Raw genomic sequence first — 20,838 nt, 5'->3', positions numbered from 1 at the left:
TTCTTGATCACCTGGGCACTGCTGGATCATGTTCATCTGCTGCCCAGCACCTCCAGGCTCCTTCCTGCTGCTGGGCAGTTTTCCAGCCACTCTGCCCCAGCCTGTGGCTCTGCCTGGGCTGTTGTGACTCAAGGGCAGGACTCAACACCCTGCCTCACTGAACATCACACCAATGGCCTCAGCCTGTCCAGACCCCTCTGCCTTCCTGCTCTCCTGCAGATCAATGCTCCTGCCCAACTTGGTGTCATCTGCAAACTCAATAATAGCTTGTTTTTTAATAAAGGTAGAGGGAATTAATTCAATAAAGGCTTCAGTCTGAAGACAGTAGCTTGAATGAATAAAAGGTGATTTTTCTAGCTTAAAAACTGACAGCTAATTTAAACAAATTTCCTGCTGAATGTATTCAATTTTTTTTTATCCACATGTACAGACTGAAGTCCTAGAAACCCCTGAATAATTTTACTGCCTACATCTTCTTATTCCTTCTGCTCTCACAATGATCAGGAAGTGTCTTTCTTCTTTAAGATTTTTATCCCCATAAAGGAGCTTAATTCTATACAATGAGCAAGTCAAAACTCTCATATCTTTAATTAAACGAGGTGAACGGTAGTTAGGAGTCTTAAGGAAAAAAGAAATCAATAGAAGCCTCTACAAAGTAGAAGCCCCATGTGGTAAGAGGACAGTTTTACAACAGTTTTGAATCTTGAATTGTAGTGATTCCTACAAGTACTGAATTGTAGGTTGATACTAATTGTTGGGTTTTTCTTTTTCCTTCCCTTATTTCTTCTGAGCAGCTTTTGCCCACAGAAGTTAGAAGCTGACAGAGACTGCCATGGTGTTAAATCCTAAGAGTTAAGTAGTTCTCACTACAAGCAAGTAGTCTTATGCACTGTAACTGTGTTGTATGGCCTAGTACATATATTCTAGATTGTTTGTCTATTTTTTATAGCTGAATTGATTTGCTGGGCAACAGGATTTTTTTCTCTTTAGAGTTCTTCAGGTTATGTATACTTCACTGAGAATTACAATCTTATGCATGCTTAATATTGCATTTCATGTACAGAATCAGAGAACTAGATTAAAAAATTCACAATCTCGGTTCTTAGTTTACTTCTATGTAAATTGCTTAGAAACAAGCAACAGTACAAGAATTGTAAAAATTATAGGCAAAAAAGTTCTCAAAGAATACCTAAGTGTAGCCCAGATCTCCCTTTACTAGTTATTATTATACTAAAGTTACTTATTACACACACAGTTTCAAATAAAACTCATAATTAAAGCCACAAGAAGTTAAAATGCTCACCCAAGTGCAACTCCTATGATAACAGCTTACAGCTGTCTGAAAAGCTGCTTGGAAAATTAGATGTGTATTTACATTCTACCAGTATTGAACAGAAGTACTGGATGAAGAACAGTTTCCATTATTTGAAAACACAGCAATTGCATTGATCTTAGAGAGTCTGAGGACAAAACGACTTTAGTCTCACGATCTCCAAAATCATTCAAAGCAATCATTCAAAACTGCTTTAATTCAATATGCTGTTTACTCACTTACTGTGAAAGCACCAAAACAACACACTCATAGCACTGTGCTAAATTTCAAGCCCCACTGACAAAGTCTTCAGCTCCCTGCAAATATTACCTTCAACCCAGAGTCCTTTCAGAGACAGAACCCTGTCATGGTGCTGTATTCTTGTCATAGGACAGAACTTTCACCAGTCCAAACAACAGATCTTTTCAAAAGACTATGAGCAGACATTTGTGCTGCTTGACAGAAAGGAGCACATGCTTAAGACAAATTGCTTATGAAATGTGTGTCAGTCTATTTGCTCTAAAGGTTGTGAAATAAATTTTGAGGAACAACAGCTGTAAGGAATGACTCTCATTCATCTGCCTGCTATACCAAAGGTCGTGGAATGTGAGCAAGGTTTTTAGATACTACAATAGTACTGTATCTTTATGTTAGTAACAAGAAGAGTAAGAGTAAAGGCTTACAGTCTGACTTTCAGGGAAGTCCATCTTCAGCAGTTTGTGAGCACATTCTTCAAAGTCTAAGCTGAATAGAAAAAAACACTTATTATCTGTGCAATATATGCTATGCTAAAAACATTCCTAAAGTACATTAAGAATCATCATTGGTGCTAAATCCTCAAATGTTTTGAAGTAAAGCATGTCAGCTGTTTGATTTGCTAAAACTTTATTGCTGTTGTGGTTTTTTTAATAAACATTTTGTATTTCATGAGTTTCTATCTGAAAATTAATCCAAAATGATTACATTTGCAGGAAATCTGAAAACAAGATGATCCAAGTCATTATTACTATCACATCATCTTACAAAACTTAATAAAACAGAAACGTGGGAGCTTGTTTTGCACATTTTGAAAGACGCTGAAATGCAAGCACTTCACACCAGCTCCAAAAGCAATATATACCACAGTCTCCTCTTTGCAATCCTGCTCTGAAAGCCTTTAGCTCCCACACATCAGATGAACAAGTTTGAGTAAGGCAAGAAAGTACTGAACAGTAACTTTGAGACATGTGAGAGCCTTTGATACCCTCAGTATGGCATTAATTCATACATCTAATGATCAACACCACAACTACATCATTGCACTCATCATGCAGCATCGGACCTGCAGTGTTATGGGCTGCAGGGGATCAATCCCTCCTCTCAGCCTGGTGACACAGAAGCTACACCCAGCAGGTCTGGAATATTTGTGCCACAAACTCCAAGTGGAGTTCATAACTACAAGGGCTGGTAATTGCATACTTATTTTCCAAACAATGCGGATGGCAAAAGAACTCCATCTCTGAAGTGGAGACAAACTACAAGAATATCTAAGTGAGACTCAAATTTTTTTCATAAATTCTCAAGATGCTGTAAAATTTGAAGATCACCGACTTCTGTTTACTCAGAAAGTTCTCATTACAGCAATAGTCCCAGTCCACTACCCAAACATTCTAAAATAAACAAGATTCAACTTAGAATTAGAATCTGGAAAACAGTCTGCTTTACACAGACAGGTCAGGCTCCATAAAGACCACTTCCCTACTTTTTTTTCCTTTTAAATTGCCCATTAAGACAGAATTTTAAAAGAAAGAATTACAGTTCACTGACTTCAAAAGAATTACACTCCTAGGTGTATAATTTATATTTACCTTGACTGAATAGCCAGATAAATTGTACGACGGAAGGAGACCAGGTTAATTTCTGTTTTGTCATGGACAGTAACTTTCTGACCTGGAAGAGAAAAACATGGGTTTGTAAAGAGCAAAACACTAAGGAAGACATACGCAGTAATTTTTTAGGACAGCTCTATTTACCATTCACTGAGTCTGTAGCACAGTATTTTTCTAGAAGTACTTAGGACTGTTTGCAGGTTTATGTACTTTTTTATGTTTATTTTTACAGATAAAGAAAAAAATCAGTATTTGCTTCATCTGTAACAAAATTAAATATTTAGAGACAGTTTTAAAAGGGTAATTCTTTTAAAGACATTTCATGTTTCTTAGTCACTGCAACCTCTAGGTTTGCTAATAATGTTGACAAGAAATATTAATCAATTTTTGGCATCATCCTGAAGCAAACTGCTCTGGGAACACTTCAATTTGTAAAATACTCACTACTTCAGCCTTGTAAAGTTTGGTAAAAGCATAAAAAATGAGAAGTTATGGGAATGTTGATACTTTTCATGAGCCTGGGAGCTCTGCTATTCTATTCCACTCTCTGCTATGAAATATTCCACCAAACTAGTAAGGAAATCCATTCCTGGTATTGTACAGGAACAATACTTGACTGGCTTTTCCATTACTCATGCAGTCGCACAAAAATTTCAGTTATGCTTATCCATCACTGTTTTTTCCAGGGAATTGAATACATTATTTGAAAATGAGTAAGTATTGTCTCCAAGTGAGATGTGGAGGATGTAAATACAGTTGTAAGAAAATCCATTCTAATTTTAAAAGTGACTTAAAAATATGATAGAGCATGGAAAAGTTTAAGCAAGAGTTTTCATTTTGCTCTTTTTCATGTTTTACATTTGCAAGGCTTTTCTCCAAGGATACTGTGAAGGAAATCATCAATATCTCAAACTGATACTGTCAACAATAATGTGGCTAAGTTGCTTTTCCTTTTCTGAATGTGCTGAATGCTTTCTTTCAGACTTTTATACTCTTTGCTAGTAAACACTTAGATCTGAGAATAACTGAAGAGGAAAACTCCTTACATTTGGGCATCTCAGTTTTGCAAAACATCTAAGAAGCTGAGCTCCTCTTTCCTGTTTATCTACATTCAATCAATTGCTTGTAAGGTGCCAGTCATACACTTACCATCCTCATCCTCGTCTTCATCATCATCTTCATCTTCTTCACTACTTCCAGCTTCTTGATCTCCTTCAGATTCGGTGTCACCTTCATCAAGAATTTCTGAAAGAGCAGTATCCCAGATTAATGGAACACACATCACAGTACTGTCATTACAAAAACCCCCTTGATCCCACCCCTGAAGAGTGAAAGGATGTCTCAGGTGGAAGAAGCCAAAATGATATAACTGAATGGAAACACAGGTGAAGCAACAACACTGAGTAGCACAAACACTAAGGAAAGGTCTGTGAACTGAATGAGTTTTATAGAACAGAAATATCACCCACTGTAAATAAATGTTGGCAGCAACAGCTGAATAAGCAAATGCCATAGGTAATGGCTGTGCATACACACAAATATCCCTACCTTTCTTCAGCATTTTGTATTTCTCTTCATTTTCCATAAAGTTCGGATCCATCTTGAAAACATCTTTAGAATAAAAGAGAATCTTTATTTTAAACACAAATTGAAGAAAGCTATTAATATTTCATCTTGAATTTATTTTCTTGGGGAATGCAGTTAAGGAATTATCTTTCATTTCTAACTTACTAAGAACATCCTCTGGGTTGTAGTCATCTTCCAATGGCAACATATGAGTAAACTGATCCTCCTCTTCCACTAGATCTAATCCCTCAGGAATGATGGGATGATCCTTGAAGCCATCCTTCCGTACAGCAAACATGACTTCTATCATGTACTGAACGCGCATATCGATTTTCGATTCGTGCAGAATGTGTCGGAGGCGATCGAAGATTGCTTGGGAAAAGAGAGAAATGTAAACATGAAAGGTATTTACTAATACCAATGCCAAGATAGGTTTTGGCTAACTGTACTTACCATTAATACCTCTAGGAGAAACTTCTGTTAATTTGAGCCCACTCTCTTTAATAAATCCAATTGCTACTTCAATACTGTCATCAGTAGGCCTTTCGAGCAGCAGAGTGAGCATTTCCAAACATAAAACCTCGTGAGCCTGTGGAAAAAGCATTAGCAAAGAATTAGAATGCAGAATATTACATTATCACCAGAGTCATTTACTGGACAGACTTGTACAGCCTTTCAGGATGCCACAATACAGCAGTTTAATCACACACAAGGCAGCAGTAGTGGGGCAAGGCGATTAAAAGGAAGTCAAACTTCAAATCCAGTTTTACCAGCAGTATTTACACCAATTTTCTAGAGAATGTGATTGTTCTATTGAAGTGAACAAACCAGCTAAGAAAAATTTTTGCCATTAAAAACTTAACAGAATGCATTTCCAAGAAGCAAATAAATCAGCACTTGGATTACAGAACCCTGTTCTAAGTGCATTGTATCTATAATTAAATAAGATCTTCCAGGACCAGGCATATAAGCAAATCTTCCATCTCAGATTGATTACCCCTTTACCAAAATGCTGAACATTCCCAACACATTCCTGAGACACTGCTTCTTGACATTATTTAAATTAGAGCATCCTGATTTCTGACACATGAACAAGTAGACTGGAGTTGATTTAGATGCAACTGAGTCTACTTCTGCTAACACACAACATGTTGCAAGAAAATTCTGTTTAAGATCTGTGAGACAGCCCCAAATGATCCTTGTTTTGCCTCAAGACATGCCTGAATACTAGCCCAAACACACACATGAAATCTTGGGAAGTTCTGGAGCCTAAGTGCAATGATAAGTGGTGATAACTGCATAAGCAATTTCCAGTATCTTTTATAAAGAGAACTTAACAACTTGAAGCAGGCACCACACTCACACTTTCAGCAATTTTCAGAAGAGACAGAGAACCTTCACTTACGGTACTGCTGTCTTAAACCAAAAATTAGCCATACAGGGTTTGGATTGAGTAGAAACAAAGAAACATACCACATTCTGATTCATCAAATGTGCAACAAATTTTGAAGATGTTAGGCAGAGTTGCTGCAAAAGAAATAAACCAGGAAATGTTAACAAATGGAAGAAGAAATTCCTAACCCAGACATGCTATAGATTAATGCATCTCACAAACAAATTAGAGTCATGAAGCTATTTAAGGATACTGGTAGTTTTTCCTCAATAAGGACTGTACACTCAAAAATAAAAAAAATTAAGCACCCCTGCCCAAATCAAAAAACCCCAAACTATCACAGTATCAATCCAGAATAGGTTTTCAAACTTTCAGGATACTCTAATACTACTAAATGTCCCATTGACTGGTCTTGACCCATGTCTTGGCTGTGCTCCTTTGAACACACCTGACACAGTTACACTGCAGAATTCCACATTTCAGCATGTTGCTCCTTTATATTTTACATACCTTGTCATTTCTGCGATACCCTTTACGAAAATTCAGTATCAGCCTCTTGAGGATCAATTCACCAATATTTGGGAACTTTGAATTGATGATTGCCACCAGAGCTGCATAAACGTGAGTAAAAATCGGAGAGGCGCTCTGAGCTTGCAAAATGGATCTAGACAGCAATCCCCTGGAAAAATAAGCAAGTTTTAAAGACCTTCCTGGTGATAAAGCATGTAATGTTTTTATTCAGTATTTACTACATGAAATAGTATTGTGCAGCTGGAATAGCTGGAAGAAACCAGATCATCTTTTTCAAACCATGGTTTGTCGTGCCACAACTGGAATGTTGCAAAATGTGTTGCACAAATCTTTCTGAACTGAAAAGTTCACAAACTGTTACCTAACCTTTCACTAAATTGTTTGCATTAGAGCTACACTTAGAAATGCTAAGCATGCAAAAAGCCATCTTGTATCCTGCAATTATCCCTTTTTTAACTGAACTTAGTCTGATTTTAAAATACTACTTAGAGCCTAAATGAATGTAAACAAAGGATTCATGAGACAATAGTTCTTTTATTATTCAAATGATCTCTTTTATCTATTATCAAGTAAGACTCAGAAGAATCTGTGCCTTGCCTCCCTTTCTCTCAATTTTGCTTTTTATAATGCTTAGAAGCACACAGAATTTGACTTTTGCTGTATTACTCAACTACATGGGGGTGAGCATAAAAACAAAACAAACCTCCAAATGTGGAATCTTCAAAGTACACACTGATATCCAAATCTACCTTCCCTGTGGTCTATTGAAATCCTAAAAAAAACTCCTACAGAGTGATAAATACAAAGTGCACAGGGACCTTATCCCTACTTACTTTGGCACTGACAAGTGGACTAGAACCCACTTCATACTAGTGCACAAAAATAGAATATTTCCATTTTGAAATTAGTTACTTCTTGCTTCCACTGAAAATGCTCTGTTTCAGTTCTTATTCATCATCTACTTAAAACCTCAGGAAAGGACTTGACAGCCAGGTAAAAGTTTGTGTCATTACTTTTAAATGCACTTCTGTGCAAGTTTGGAAGTAGAGAACAAACTGAGGGGAATGGTGCCATTTTATAGATAGACAATGACAACTGTAAATACAAGTAATTCAAGTAAAATGCATTGGGAAAACCTTAAGAAAAGGAAATATACACCATCTGTTGCACTCTTCTATTCCACCAAGCACACAATCCCTTTCCCAAGTAAGGGACTATTCCAAATAGGACAATATGGCCTAAGGTTAATACTAAGATCTAACACCCCACTACTAATAGCACACACAACAGCATACACATGAAGAGTGTACATGTTCCAGAAAAGCAAAAGAATTATTGTAAAATACTAAGGCTTACCTTCCCCGAACAATATTCTCCTGAAGGAGCTCATGGATGATGTTTTCTATATTAGAAACGTTCACTTTATTGACAAGACCATTGATCGACTTCTTCAAGGCTTCCCAACTCATCCTCTGGTATGCCAAGCTATTGCAGAGTATCACAAATTAATAATGTATAAATCTGAAGTTGCACTGAGCAAATTTATATATGTATATAAATAAAATAATATATTCACATTTTTATTTAATCAATAAAATAAATTAAAAATATTCACTGCATAAATGTGAAGAGTTGTTCACAATTATACATTCAACCACTAGAAAACCACTGAACAAACATGATAAACTGAAGTGTAATTCTCTGCAGATATGGTAAAACCCAGTATGTTGTTTTGTAAGATGTCCCAAAAAAATCCTAGCTACATTTAGTATCCTGCTTTACTTTATAATTTCCACGTTGCAGCAGAAGCAGGTACAATTTAATCTGATTCTCTTATCTCTCTTCTGATAAAAATATACCTTCAAAACAATGATCACAACCCTTAATAGATCCCATCTTTCCCAACATTCTCAAAATGCCTTAACTGTTTTGCCTGCAGCAAAAACCTACTATGTAACTTTCAACTCACCTATTTTTATCAGTGATTTGCTCTTGCATCATCCTGAGCTTGGCAGGTGGAATATATGCACCACCTGTGCGAGTGAGGATTGGATCCACTTCTTCTTTCTTCTTCTTTGAGGTGGTCTCATCCTGAGCAAGTGAGCTCTGGCCTGTCGCCCTCTCTGGGCTCCTGCGGTCAGGTGACGAGTATCTCCTCTGCTTCCTTCGATCATATTCTCTGTCCTCCCATCTCTCATAGTGTCGATCATATTCTCTGTCCTCCCATCTCTCATAGTGTCTGTCTCTCCCCCTTTCCATCCTTCTAAAAGGAAAAAACACACCCACTAAACACCCAAGTGTACGTGAAAAGCTTTCACATTTTATTCTTTAAAAGCAAGTATTTCATTACTGATTAAGAAAGGGCTCCAGACCTTCCATCTGAAGTTCTGTCATCATAGTATTCCTGTCTTGAATATTCCTCATCATATCTGCTGTCATCAGAGTACCTCCTCTTCCTGGGAGACGGAGACCGAGACCTATCACGCTCCATATCCCTACTCGCAACCCAAGACACAAAAACTTAGAGTAAGAGGCTGAGAAAAGCAATGGTATTAATATATACTTGCAATATAATCTAACAATGCAGAAGTGTTCCAATTCTGCAATGTGAGTTTCAAAATTTGTGTCACTCCAATAAAAGGGACTACTTTAACAATAATTTGCCATCAGGAAAAAATTATCAAAAATCAAAGAAGCACTGTAAAAGAAAGCTCCTAGAATCTGAAATTAAATGTTTAACAGTAATAACATCAAATATCAATGGTAAATTCAGCAGCTTGCATTCCTTGGAACACATGTATTCATTTTTTTCTACTTTCTTGTGCCTGTACAGCATAAAGTAATCTTGCCCAAAAATTATAACTGTGGTATCAGCAATATGTGACTTCAAGCAAAAATCTAGCATGTAATTTTCACTTTCAAGTCTCATGATAATTTAAATAAATGCTAAGTTTTAGTAACAAATCCATTTAATTACTGTTATATTGACACTCAAGTATTTTACTAAATCTACACTTGGTTTTTACCACTTAGTTATGGTAATATATAAAAGAAACATAACCTGATGATTTTTTTAACTTCTCTAACTCACTATGTGAGGTATATATACAGAACTGAAGGATACAAATATCAGTCATTTTACCTGTCCTCTGGAGACAAACTTTCATGTCGGGAACTGTAGTTTTCCTTCCTGTCATGACTGGAACCATGCTTTAAGGAAAGAGAAAGAAAAAAAAAATATCAAGCCCAAACATGACTGTGAGCACCTATCTTCAGATCAAAGCATACCATGCCTCAGTTCCCACTCCTTTACTAGGAGGGCCATCAAATAAAGCTGATGGCAGTCAGGTGTGACAAGGAGAGGTTCTGGTTCTCCAGGAACAAGCAGTTAAACAGCTGGACATCCTGCTACAGGCTGCTGCAGATGCCAAATGCTTCCACAGGTTCAAGGCACTGAACAAACACTGAAGAAAAATCCACTAGGGTTACCAAAACACTTGATCTGGCTCAGGAAGCTGCAGACAGGTAGAGAGTGGGAGTGTACATGGGCAAGATCTTTTAAAGTTTCCCCTATTCCTAAACTCTTTAAGGCATCTGCTGTTAATTACTGCTGGAGACTAGAGTAGATAGACCACTGGTCTGCCTTTTTTGCTTCCTTCTTTCAGGTGTCATTTTCATTTGTTGTACCACACACAATACCACAAACAGAATTCCACCATTTCTTGCTTAAAGAGTGTCTTTCCTCTCTCCTAGAAATTTTCCTTTGTTGAGTAATTTTTCCTTATGTTCCTCCCCTCTTTATTAATCACAATTTATTTGCTCACGAGTCATTCCTAGTTTCATACATTACAAACATCTGAGTTGCACTGATTTATTTGGCAATTTGCAGGATTATGTGATACACACTTAAACGCTCACACCGAATTCCATGTGTTGAACATTTAGAAGTATGGAGTTATACAAGATCAGAATGAGACAGCATCTACCACAAACAGAAAATTTATTCATTAACATGTTTCTAAACCACTTTGGTAGAGTCAAGCAGCAGCATTTGTAACATGAGTACTTTCATTGCAAGGGTCATCTCTTCCTTTAAAATATTATTTATGATTTTTCAGAACCACAATGCCATGTCACAGAGTGATTATCTGTGGAACAGGGAACACCCCACTTGAAGCAGAAACTCAACAAAAGCATGTCCTTATGCACCTTGATGGAATCCCTGCAGCAACACAGCTCGTTCATTGAAGCAGCACCCTCTCCACCAACTGGCACACCAACTCTTGCCCCACCCAAGAACCAGTTAAAACTCTGGGTGACCAGAATATAATGACACCTCTTCCATAAAAAGCAGGGCAGCTGTTATCTCCAAAAACTTAACTGGGGGGCTGTGTATATATGCAAACCAATAATTGCATTTCTGAGGCCACTATAACATGTCCTAGAATGTTGCCTTTCCTAGGGTGCACTTCAATTTGCTAAAATTACATCCAGCATTCGGTTGCCCACATCAAGGTAAGGATACAAAAGAAGGGCGTTGCATTGTCCCCTGGGAGCATGCATCCCTATAAAAGTTATGTCCACCTGTTTAACTTTAGAGCCACATTATCTTTGACAGCAGAGCTACTACAAGAAATTCACATACTCACCAAGGTTTTCTACCCTTTCAATGATCATTACACGACAGAGCAGATCACTGAATTCATTCAAGGGTAAGAAAAGTTCTTAAGTTGTTTTTTTCCCCCAGCCAGTAATATAATGCCAGTCTGTACCCTAAGCTTCCAAGAAAGTGGTAATAAAAAATCTTTGAATAACGCAAAATAGTTCCTGTATTTAAATCCTATCTAGCAGATGGGAAGAAGGCACTGGGTCTTTTTAGGATGAGCCACTCTCATGGGTTCTTTATCATCTGTCTCTGCCCAAGCAGAACCAAAAAGACAAGTGTTCACAGAAATAAAACAATGCTATGGCTGTTTCTGTATTTGCCATTTATCACATCTCCTTGCAAAAGGAGCTATGCTCGTTGAAGAAATTGCCACCCTCAGCTCCCTGTGACCAGGTTTTCTGCCACAAGTTAGTTCTCCTTCCTTGTCCATTTTCATCAAAATGATTAACTCAAAGTGTCCAAACAGTGTGCTTTTGCTGGCTGGCTTATTTTGACAGATGAGGGAGCACTACCAGACTGGGAAAACAGGAGAAGGTATTAAACTGCCCCTCAAGCATCCCTACTAAAAGCCACTCAAGTCAGAGAAGTTGGGTCTAAAATAGTGAAGAAGCTGATGCAGGTTCCAACTCTGGACAAACAGGCAGAGTAATACCACAGATTTGAGGTGGTGCATCATAACAGTATTGCTCTGCTAACATGTCCCAAACCTGGTGTACTTTGCAAACAGCATTTCTAAATTTTTTCTTCTTGCTTTCCCAAAAATCACCCCCATCCACTCAGAAATGGGACATATAGTTCTAAAAAGGAAAAGTTTTAACATGCATAGTATGACATACAATTGTCAAATTAACTGCTACTTACTGTCTCTGTATCTTTCAAGACTGTTGTTAAATTTTTCAAAATCTTGCTCAATTCCTCTACATGCTTACACTTACTGTTGAACCATCAGCATTCAGTCAGTTTTGACCAATTATTAAAATTTTACACTAATAATATTCAGGACTTTGATTACAAGGACAACAGGAAATAGAAATAGCTCTAATTTACTGATTCCTAGCAGTATTTATCTTGTAAACAGCTGCTGTCTGTTACAGATGTTACTCGCTTTGCATTCAGGAAGTTTTATTTAAAATAATAACAACTACAGCCCTAATTACCAGTGACATGGGAGTGATCAAAGCCTACAATTTAGGTTCAAGAACACTTACATTTACTTGTGTCACCCTGCTCTTCATCTTGACTTCCTGGTTTTCACAAAGTTCTCAACGCGCAGCAACGCGGCAATCCAAGGAGTTCAGCGCAAGAGAACCATTTCACCTGGAACACACGGAGGACAATCAGGAACTTTCGACAGCCCACGGTGCCGGAACACCCACCTTCACTTTGTCCTTTAGAGCTACGCTTACACAAATCCTTAAACCAAAAGGCTCCTCGGGGTCTATTCCGATTTCCTGTGGCCCAGCAGCAGCCGGGAGCTCACCGCCACAGCCGGCCCCGAGCCAGCGGCCGGGCTGCCGGGGCCCTGCCCACCGACCCCGCCGCACGGCTCCCGGCCCCGGCCCGCCCGCCCGCCCAGGAGAGGCCGCGAACACCCGACCCGGGGGCTCCCAGGGGATGGCGGGAAGGGAGCCCCGCTGAGCCCCGGCCCCGGCCCCGGCCCCGGCCCCGGCCCCGGCCCCAGCCCCGGCCCCGGCCCCGGCCCCGCCGAGCCCCGCACCTCCCGCCGCTGCCACCAACGCGCACGGCCCGCACCCCGTCACTTCCGGCGGCGCGGGGAGAGCGCGCGGCCGGCCCCGCCCTCCGGCCGCCATGTTGGGGCGGGGCCGCGCGCTGCGCCGGCCCCGCCTCAGTTTAAAAGGAGCGCGCTCGCTGAGGGTGACAAGAGATAAAAACTGCTCGGTGTGGGGTCCTCTGCGGAGCATCCTGGGGTAAAACACCCCGCTGCTACGCTGCGCACGTTTCCCGTCAGAAGCACGTGTAGCCAGCAGGGAGCAGTCAGCCGCCCCCTGAGGGGTGCAGGTCTGCCCAGAGCAGACAAATCGGGTTAAACACTGCTGCCCTTGGAGAGCAGCTGAGCGCACACTCCTGTCCCTCACGGCGTGGGTCAAACGGAGCTGGAAGCTGTGCAGCACAGACAGCGGACACTGCCCTGTGCTGGGCGCCAGAGGGGTCCGTGAGCTCTGAACCAATGCAGCACCATGGATCCAGGCGAACAGAGAGCCTCTGGCTGGTTATAGGCACAGATGTGTTTGGGTTTTGGAAAGTAATTAAACGCATAGGAAGGGGATGAATAAAATGAAAATGCTACATAAGGTCTTAAAATGCTTATGGTTAGTTCTCAGTCCTGGTGAGGTAAATGAAATGAGGCAGGGATCAGGGTGAGGAAGGCACTAGCGCAGCACAGGCAGACGGCTCCTGCAGGGCCGTGAGTGATGGAGCTGTGGGGCACTGCTGTGCCCGCCCGTGCCCCCGCACAGGTCCTGTGCCTCCACACCTGCTGGGCCCTGCTGTTTCCTGAGGGGATGAACATGCCAATGAAATTTTCTCAGAGCTGGAAAAAACTACATATCTTTCTTTTTGGAGGTTGTTAAATCAACTTATTTATTACGTACTGGGCATCGGAGTACTTATGTTTTGTCACATCATGTAATGCACCTGTAGCACTGTTTTCATTGCAACAATTAGTACAGGCTCAAATGCTCACTGTCCAAAAAAAGAAAAAAATCACAGCATAGTGAGGAGAGGACATTGATGACTGGACAGATCTGGTCAATGTGGTGCAGCAGTTGAAAACTTAATCCCCATGATTTAAACTGACTGTCTTGCCCTTCTGTCACTATGATCTCAGAAGAGTAGGAGAAAAAGAGCATGACTGAGATTGTGCTATGCAGCACTTTAACTCAGAACCACTGTGGTTTAAACTAATGTACCAGTTCATGCTCCCCAGCACTTGAAGCAGTCACAAAATGGGAACAAACCTGTCCTCAAACTTTTCCAAAGGCCAGCAATGCCATTGTAACCCTGTATATTGTTACAGATACAAATATTCTGTGCTCAGGAGAGAATAGTTATTATAATTTAGAAAGTCATAAAAGTCAACTTTCTCATTTATGTTGCAATACTAAGCAGAATAGTCAAGGAAGCAAAACACAGCTTGCTCAAAACCAACATGGAGATGTTAAGAAACAATAATCTAAAAAAGTGAATGATTTTTTTTTCTGCTTATAACTTTTAGCTAAGTGATATAATTTCTTTGGCTTAATAATTTGCAAATGTGGCTCTTACACAGGAGACTGGAAACAGCATGTATTTGGACGGTTGTACCCGTTCTGACAATATGAATTGTTAAATGCTTTCACAAGATATTCCCTGAGCCCACTGTCTGCCAGTGAGCGCTCCATGATTTCCCATTCCGCTGTGAAAGTAATCTTTTCCCTGCCTCACGCTGTGTAAACAGGTGTCACGAAATAAAAAGGCATATGGCATCAGTGTGGCAGCAGCCTCCCCTGAGAGGGACACCCTGTGGCTGATGGCACATGTACCATCCCTCAGCCTGTCCCTCCAAATGCCCTGGGAGAGAGAGTGTGGACAGCTGAGCTTTCCCTCAGAGGGAGCCTGAGGACAGGGATGGAAAATATAGAGGTCTTTTTTGAGGTGCCTCCACCAGGAGGCTACTGATAACCTCTGAGAAATGTTTGTGATTTAAGAGTGGCTGAATAACATGGGGTGACTTAAATTCTTCAGTTTTCTTCTTGAATGTGGAAAGCAGAGAAGGGGCTGGGGCAATGGGATTCACTGAACAAGGAAAAGGGCATTTAATGCTGAACAGAAGCAGTGAAGTGAGGTTTCCCTTTTCTCCTTTCCTAAGTTAATGCTTTTACTGTTGGATTATGCAGTGAAAGTCCCTTCTGCTCATTTCTTCCCTGCTCTGCTCAAATTAGAGTCCCTTTTCTGCAGTGGGTCACACTTTGGTTTTATTCCTCATCAGGTTGAAGGGAGAATGCTTCAATTTTACAGTGGGTCTAGTCTTGTGGTTTGGTAAATGCTTTAAGAGATGCAAGTTTTATTTCTGTGAGAGTGAAATGACAAAGCCTGCACTTCCCAAGTGCTTTAAGGGGGTAGAATGCAGTGCAGGTTGAGTATCCCAGATCAGCCCTTTGGAATCTGCTGCACTCAGGATCCCAGAGTCTCAAGCAGAGCTGTGCCTGTGGGTTCTGACTTCTAGAGAGTAACAGGGATGCAGGCACATTCTCTTGCTTGCTGTGTCTTCCACAACTTCTTGCTCAGCATGGGGGACTCCTTAATTGGCTGGAAGGCACTCAGGTGAAGCATCCAACTGGAGCAATCCTGATCATCCTGCAGGAGCCATGCAGCTACTCTGTGGGTGTAAGGAATGGTGAGGATCTCTCATCTCTGTCTCAGTCTGAAATAAATTACAGTTCGAATGGAACATGATTATGGAGTCTGGAAAAAAAATCCAAAGGCAAAACCACACAGGAATTAATTCATGTTGAGTGGCTTTATGTGTATTTAGAACAGCAATAATCAACAAAGAATTCTTCTCCTTAAGTAAGCATGATGATCAGGCCTTGAAATACAATAATGCCCACTTCATACAAAACTGAACCAACATGAGAAGTTTGCCTCCTGATAAGGCAAATTTTAAATATAAATTTTTACACACTGAAAATGCTGAAAGAACTGACAATTCAATTGAGACTAATAGTAATTAAACCAGACATAATTGTAATCTTTGAAACCTGCTCAAAGGGAGAAAGGCTAATGCATCCAACAAATTCACATTCATCAGCTTAATGTTTTGCATGAATAGTCCATTAGTAAGCCACAGGAAACATAGTTTTAGTCGTTGTTTTCCCATGGCAGTTTTTGTCATTGTGTTGGAAATGATATGAGTTAAAAATCATCCACATGGCACTCCCTGGGCTGGCGCCTCTCCTGGCAGAAGCAGCTGTAGCTCCACAAGTGAGCAGTAGGCTTGCTCACTGAAAGTACCTAATACTTCTGAAAAACCACTGATAGCTGCTCCAATAGCTTATCCTGGTAACTGAGATTTTGCAGTTAGTATTGCTTTACTAATTAACCTCAGAATGATGGATTTGAGACTGGTTTCCTGCCTGCTTTATAGGAGTGAGGAATTTATACACAGCTAATTCCCATCCAAGTTAATCAGTGTGACCTTTAGCATGCTGTAGAATTACAAGCTTGTGCAAGGCTCCAAATTTGTTTCCAGATAGCTGTTGCAATCTGCTGGCTGTGGGATATTACTCTGCACATTAGCTGAGATGAGAAATCTCATTCTCTGTGCTTTCAGTTTAAGGTCACCTAAGTGAGGTGAGCCAGCAAAGGAGGCTGGAGACAGCAGAGCTGAACTTGTTCAGTAGCAGAGTGGGTCAGGGATGTGCAATCCCCACTCTACTGTTACCTTTTGTGTGGCAGGAGTTATCTCTGATGCAGAATGTTAAGAAGCAACATATGAGAGAGAGAAAAAAAAAAAGAAAGGTCTTACATCACATAAACACCATTATTTCAGAGGGATCTAATATCTGAGCTCTGCAGTTCCCTCACCATTGCATTTTAATAACTGCTGGAAATCATGAGTTTACAATACTAAGAAATATCTCTTTTGATACCTCCAATGCGTGACACTCATCACATTCCATCACAAAATTTGTTTTTCCCAAGGAAACACCAGCAGACTCCTGCAGTGTGTTTTGAAACCTCATCAAAGTGAAGCTATCCCTCTGAGCTCAATGGCAGGGATGATCATATGTTGAACTTCCACACAGTTCTGTCTGTGTGAGAACACATCACATATGTTTGCTATTATTTTTAATGGCAGTCTTTCAGCTGCTTCTCATAGTAGTAAAAAAATCCACTCAGCTACTGTTTAAAGCACTTCCTAGTCTGTATCCTAAAATCTCCCTTCTTTCAGTTTTGAGGCAATGCTCTTCTCCAACCAGCTTCTGGGATCGAAAACAATTCTTGTCCATTCAGGCATATTCTAACCTCAAATTAATATACAGAGTAAGCAATTATTCAGAAAAGAAAAGCATAGTGAATGCAGATTGGCAAGAAAGAGTCTTTCTTTATAATGAGTTTTTGCTTGCTAATGTTATTAATGTTTGTTTGTTTGAAGCCTTTCCTACTAAGTGGTATGGAGTGGAGCCAGACATAGTGCTGCAGGTACAGGTCACTGGGCTGTGAACTGGTGTTTTCATGTCCTCAGTTTCACTTTGTCCTTACACACTGCAGAAGAATGTTGGTTCTTTTCCACAGTTCCAAGACTTCATCAAACCAAGGTGTCACTCTACAGCCAGCACCCTGAAGTTAGAATATCTGCCTAAAATTTTAGGGCTATACGATTAATTGAACTGTGTCATCATTTGGCAGCTTTAGCTTATTTAGCAACTAAAATCCTTTTTTAGCAACTAAACCCTTTTCAATTTTGTTTTTGCTCCTTTGTGCTATTTTTTTTTATCATCTGTGAAGAATTTTTATATCTCCTAACCTTTAAGAAAAAAATATCTCTGCTTTTCTGCAGAGCTAGGACAGTAGAACCCCGTGGTGGGGTCATGATGCTGAGTGTGAAGGTGTGTTTGTGCCCAGAAACCAGAGGACAGGCTAATGAATGCACTTTGCCTTCCTGCACTAACCTGGTGATTGTATCACAATAACGCATGATACAGGAGGTAAAAGAAAAAAAAAATCACAGAGTTCTGTTCCTTCTGTCATCTGCATTTTTATGCTGACGTCGTTGAGCAGAAGTAGCCACTCATGACTTGAACTAAAGGACAAGTCATGCTGTAGGTCATGTAGCTGCTTCTCACTGCTGAGCATGTTAGTGTAGCTCCCATCCCTCATTTTAATCTTTTCAATCCTATCTCATCATAGAAATTGTTCTTTAGCTTTCTTTCTCACTGCTGAGCTGGCATTTGTACGTTGTGCTCATCTTTCATCTCTTCAGTTCAGAGGGAAAGGTGCTCTCTGACCACAGCTGTTGGCTGCTCCCAATGAATCTCAGGTGAGATTAAAGCACCAACACGTGGTGGGTAGATGATACCTCATAATGCATGGAAAGGACAAAATATATTAATTAATTATTCTGGATTTTTTTGGTTTCTGGATAGTTCTTATGGTCCTGATGTCATGACAAAATATCTAGGTGTTGGCAGAACATTAAGCATCCTTTGGAGTTCTTGGATGTTCAGCATATCCAGCATGTGAGTTAATTACAACAGATTTAAAAATACAGAAAGTTGGTGGAAAACATTTTTTTTTCAGCATTGAAACATAATAACAACACTGGAAAGACCTCCTGAAGTATTTCACAGGGAGCTTTGCTGTATACAGAACAGTAACATATTTGAAACAATAAAAGCAAGAGAGTACAGTAACAAGAAAAGTAACCAGTTTTAAATTGACGCATATATGCAGTAAAATACTCCATTCCTCTGTAGCAGCCAACAAGTGTTGCACTAACTGTTAGTTACTGTACAAAACCTGATGCCACTATGATTTTCCTGGAAGTGATACATTTCAATTCTATTAAAGAGAAGCTTTTTATAATATGAGATCAACTTGTGTCCATGGTGAAAGTGATCCTAGGATCTTACCTGATTTGTGCGTGTAGCTGGTCTAAATCCTGGCAGAGCCTGCACACTGTCTCCTGTCTCTCATTTTAATCTTTTCAATCCTATTTCATATCATAGGAATTGTTCTTTAGCCTACTCAGAATGTCTCTTTCCATGGATCAAAGAATTTTCTAGTGGTGTGAAATAGAAGAATTAGCAGGTCAATCAAGGAAAAAAAGATAACTTCAGTCAATAAGATAGGTGCACTAAAGGGATAAAAGAAATTCCTTTGGAGTGATAGTGACACCATGTATGTAATTCAATATGATTTTAAACAAAATGCAGACTTCCTGTGTATATATATACTGCAAATAATTTAAAAAAATCACAGCAATTGCCAAAATTACTTGTTCAAACTAACAAAAATAGGTGCCAAAATGTTGATGCTCTTTTGATAGTTTTAACAGCAGTGTGGTTCTGCACACTCTATAATCAATGGTAAGAGCTCCTGACCTTTTTCTCACTCTGTCTAAGAAAGACCTGTAAGCATTTTTTCCCCTTTAAACTGCTGTGGTATATTGTCTAAAATTTTACTCTGTTATCCCAAAAACATCAGGGTAACAAGCCCCTCTAGTAATGTGTTCATCATGTCACACAATGCATTAGTTAATTACCTCATCTTAGCACTACAGCAGACCTTCAAATTAATAGCTGTTACAAACTATAGGCAAGCAGTAGGTGCCTGACTTAATTAACTCTGCCTGTGATGTGATTTGTATCTTGGTGTTCCTTGTGCTAAAAATGGGCACTGTTTTTCCTATGGCATATGGCTGTATTTCTCCAAAGGGCTGGGATACTGCAACTTGAGGAGCAAGATTATTGTTATTTGATGATTTAGTTATCATTATGGTCTGCAGATCAGAAGATCTTCAAACACCAAGGCACAGCTAATGGAGTAAAGCCAAATTGACTGCACTATTATTTTGATGAACTCCTATAAGTAATATATAAATAAATAAAGAAACAAACTATTCATAGAAACACTAGAACAGATTTGCTGTATGGTCTAAATAGAAACAGACTGTATGATGGATGACCTGAAGACCCATTGTACTCAACAAAGAGATTTCCTTTTTTTTTTTTTTAATTTTTAGGGTAAATTCTAATCCCAAGCACTGTTTCCTCCCTGCAGCACCATGGCCATGCATGGTTCCTCTCACCTAACCAGGGTAGGAAATTCAGCCATCCGTTACTGGAATGGTTATATGTCTTTGTTGTCCTAATTGTGGTGAAGTATTCACTTCACAAATCTTCTGGGGACACCATGAGTGCAGCTGAGCACTGTCAAAAAATGGTCTTCTTCTCAGGAGTCCTTCTGGACAGAGAGATTTTGTCTTCAATAAAATAATGACAGTGTTCCCTTGTGAATGTACAAAGTGATCTTGAAGAGTGCCAAAGAAACCCTGTCTGGATACAGGTGGCACCCTCCATCTGTCACCTCTGTGTCCTGCTGCACAGGAGGTATCCCAGCATAGCAACATATACTTGGATTTTTTACAAATTTAAAAAAAAAAAGAGATTTTTTTTTTCAAAATATGTAATTGTGACTCTTCCATCCTATTTCATCATGGTGAAAAGGCTTCTACATTTTAAGACATAAAATGCAACATGAAAGCTGCGCACAAAACGAGTATTTTTCTTTAACTCAGCTACAGAACGTGTGGTAAACTCCAATCAGAAACAGAATATATTGTATTATAAATAATAAGCGTCAAACAGTTAGACAATATTTAATGATGAGAATCACTCCATGTTTGAATATGTGATGAATATTAATTACTTTTGTTCATTTTTGATGGGCTTTCTCCTCAGATGTTATATTTGAAGAGAAGCAGTACACTCCTCTTACG

The 20,838-nt window shown here is 39.6% G+C and overlaps 1 protein-coding gene and 1 long non-coding RNA gene across 5 annotated transcripts in view; both read right to left on the bottom strand.

Moving 5' to 3' along the window:
- CWC22 (CWC22 spliceosome associated protein homolog) overlaps positions 1-13,145 on the bottom strand; it is a 35,881-nt gene extending 22,736 nt beyond the window's left edge. The window contains exons 1-14 of one of the 3 annotated variants that reach the window (XM_064434286.1): positions 13,054-13,145; positions 12,545-12,653; positions 9,813-9,880; positions 9,043-9,165; positions 8,640-8,933; positions 8,027-8,155; positions 6,650-6,818; positions 6,220-6,273; positions 5,200-5,335; positions 4,912-5,118; positions 4,729-4,791; positions 4,330-4,425; positions 3,160-3,241; positions 1,996-2,056 (exon numbers count right to left, since the gene is read on the bottom strand). In XM_064434286.1, the coding sequence (XP_064290356.1) occupies positions 1,996-2,056; positions 3,160-3,241; positions 4,330-4,425; positions 4,729-4,791; positions 4,912-5,118; positions 5,200-5,335; positions 6,220-6,273; positions 6,650-6,818; positions 8,027-8,155; positions 8,640-8,933; positions 9,043-9,165; positions 9,813-9,880; positions 12,545-12,571 (1,509 nt within the window). In that variant the 5' untranslated portion in view covers positions 12,572-12,653; positions 13,054-13,145. Of the gene's footprint in view, positions 1-1,995; positions 2,057-3,159; positions 3,242-4,329; positions 4,426-4,728; positions 4,792-4,911; positions 5,119-5,199; positions 5,336-6,219; positions 6,274-6,649; positions 6,819-8,026; positions 8,156-8,639; positions 8,934-9,042; positions 9,166-9,812; positions 9,881-12,544; positions 12,654-12,742; positions 12,906-13,053 lie in introns of those variants that run through there. The other 2 variants (XM_064434288.1, XM_064434287.1) reach the window with 2 other exon arrangements.
- A 1,080-nt stretch (positions 13,146-14,225) lies between these two features.
- The window catches only part of LOC135308807 (uncharacterized), a 420,716-nt gene continuing 414,103 nt past the window's right edge, over positions 14,226-20,838 (bottom strand). The window contains exons 7-8 of one of the 2 annotated variants that reach the window (XR_010369176.1): positions 18,971-19,119; positions 14,226-15,800 (exon numbers count right to left, since the gene is read on the bottom strand). This is a non-coding gene — a long non-coding RNA (uncharacterized LOC135308807). The remainder of the gene's footprint in view (positions 15,801-18,970; positions 19,120-20,838) is intronic. The other variant, XR_010369177.1, reaches the window with a different exon arrangement.

Source organism: Passer domesticus, chromosome 10 (assembly GCF_036417665.1).
Source record: "Passer domesticus isolate bPasDom1 chromosome 10, bPasDom1.hap1, whole genome shotgun sequence".
Taxonomy (NCBI): Eukaryota; Metazoa; Chordata; class Aves; order Passeriformes; family Passeridae; genus Passer; species Passer domesticus.
The sequence above is the reverse complement of the archived record's forward strand: the minus strand, read 5'-3'. Positions and strand labels throughout refer to the sequence as shown.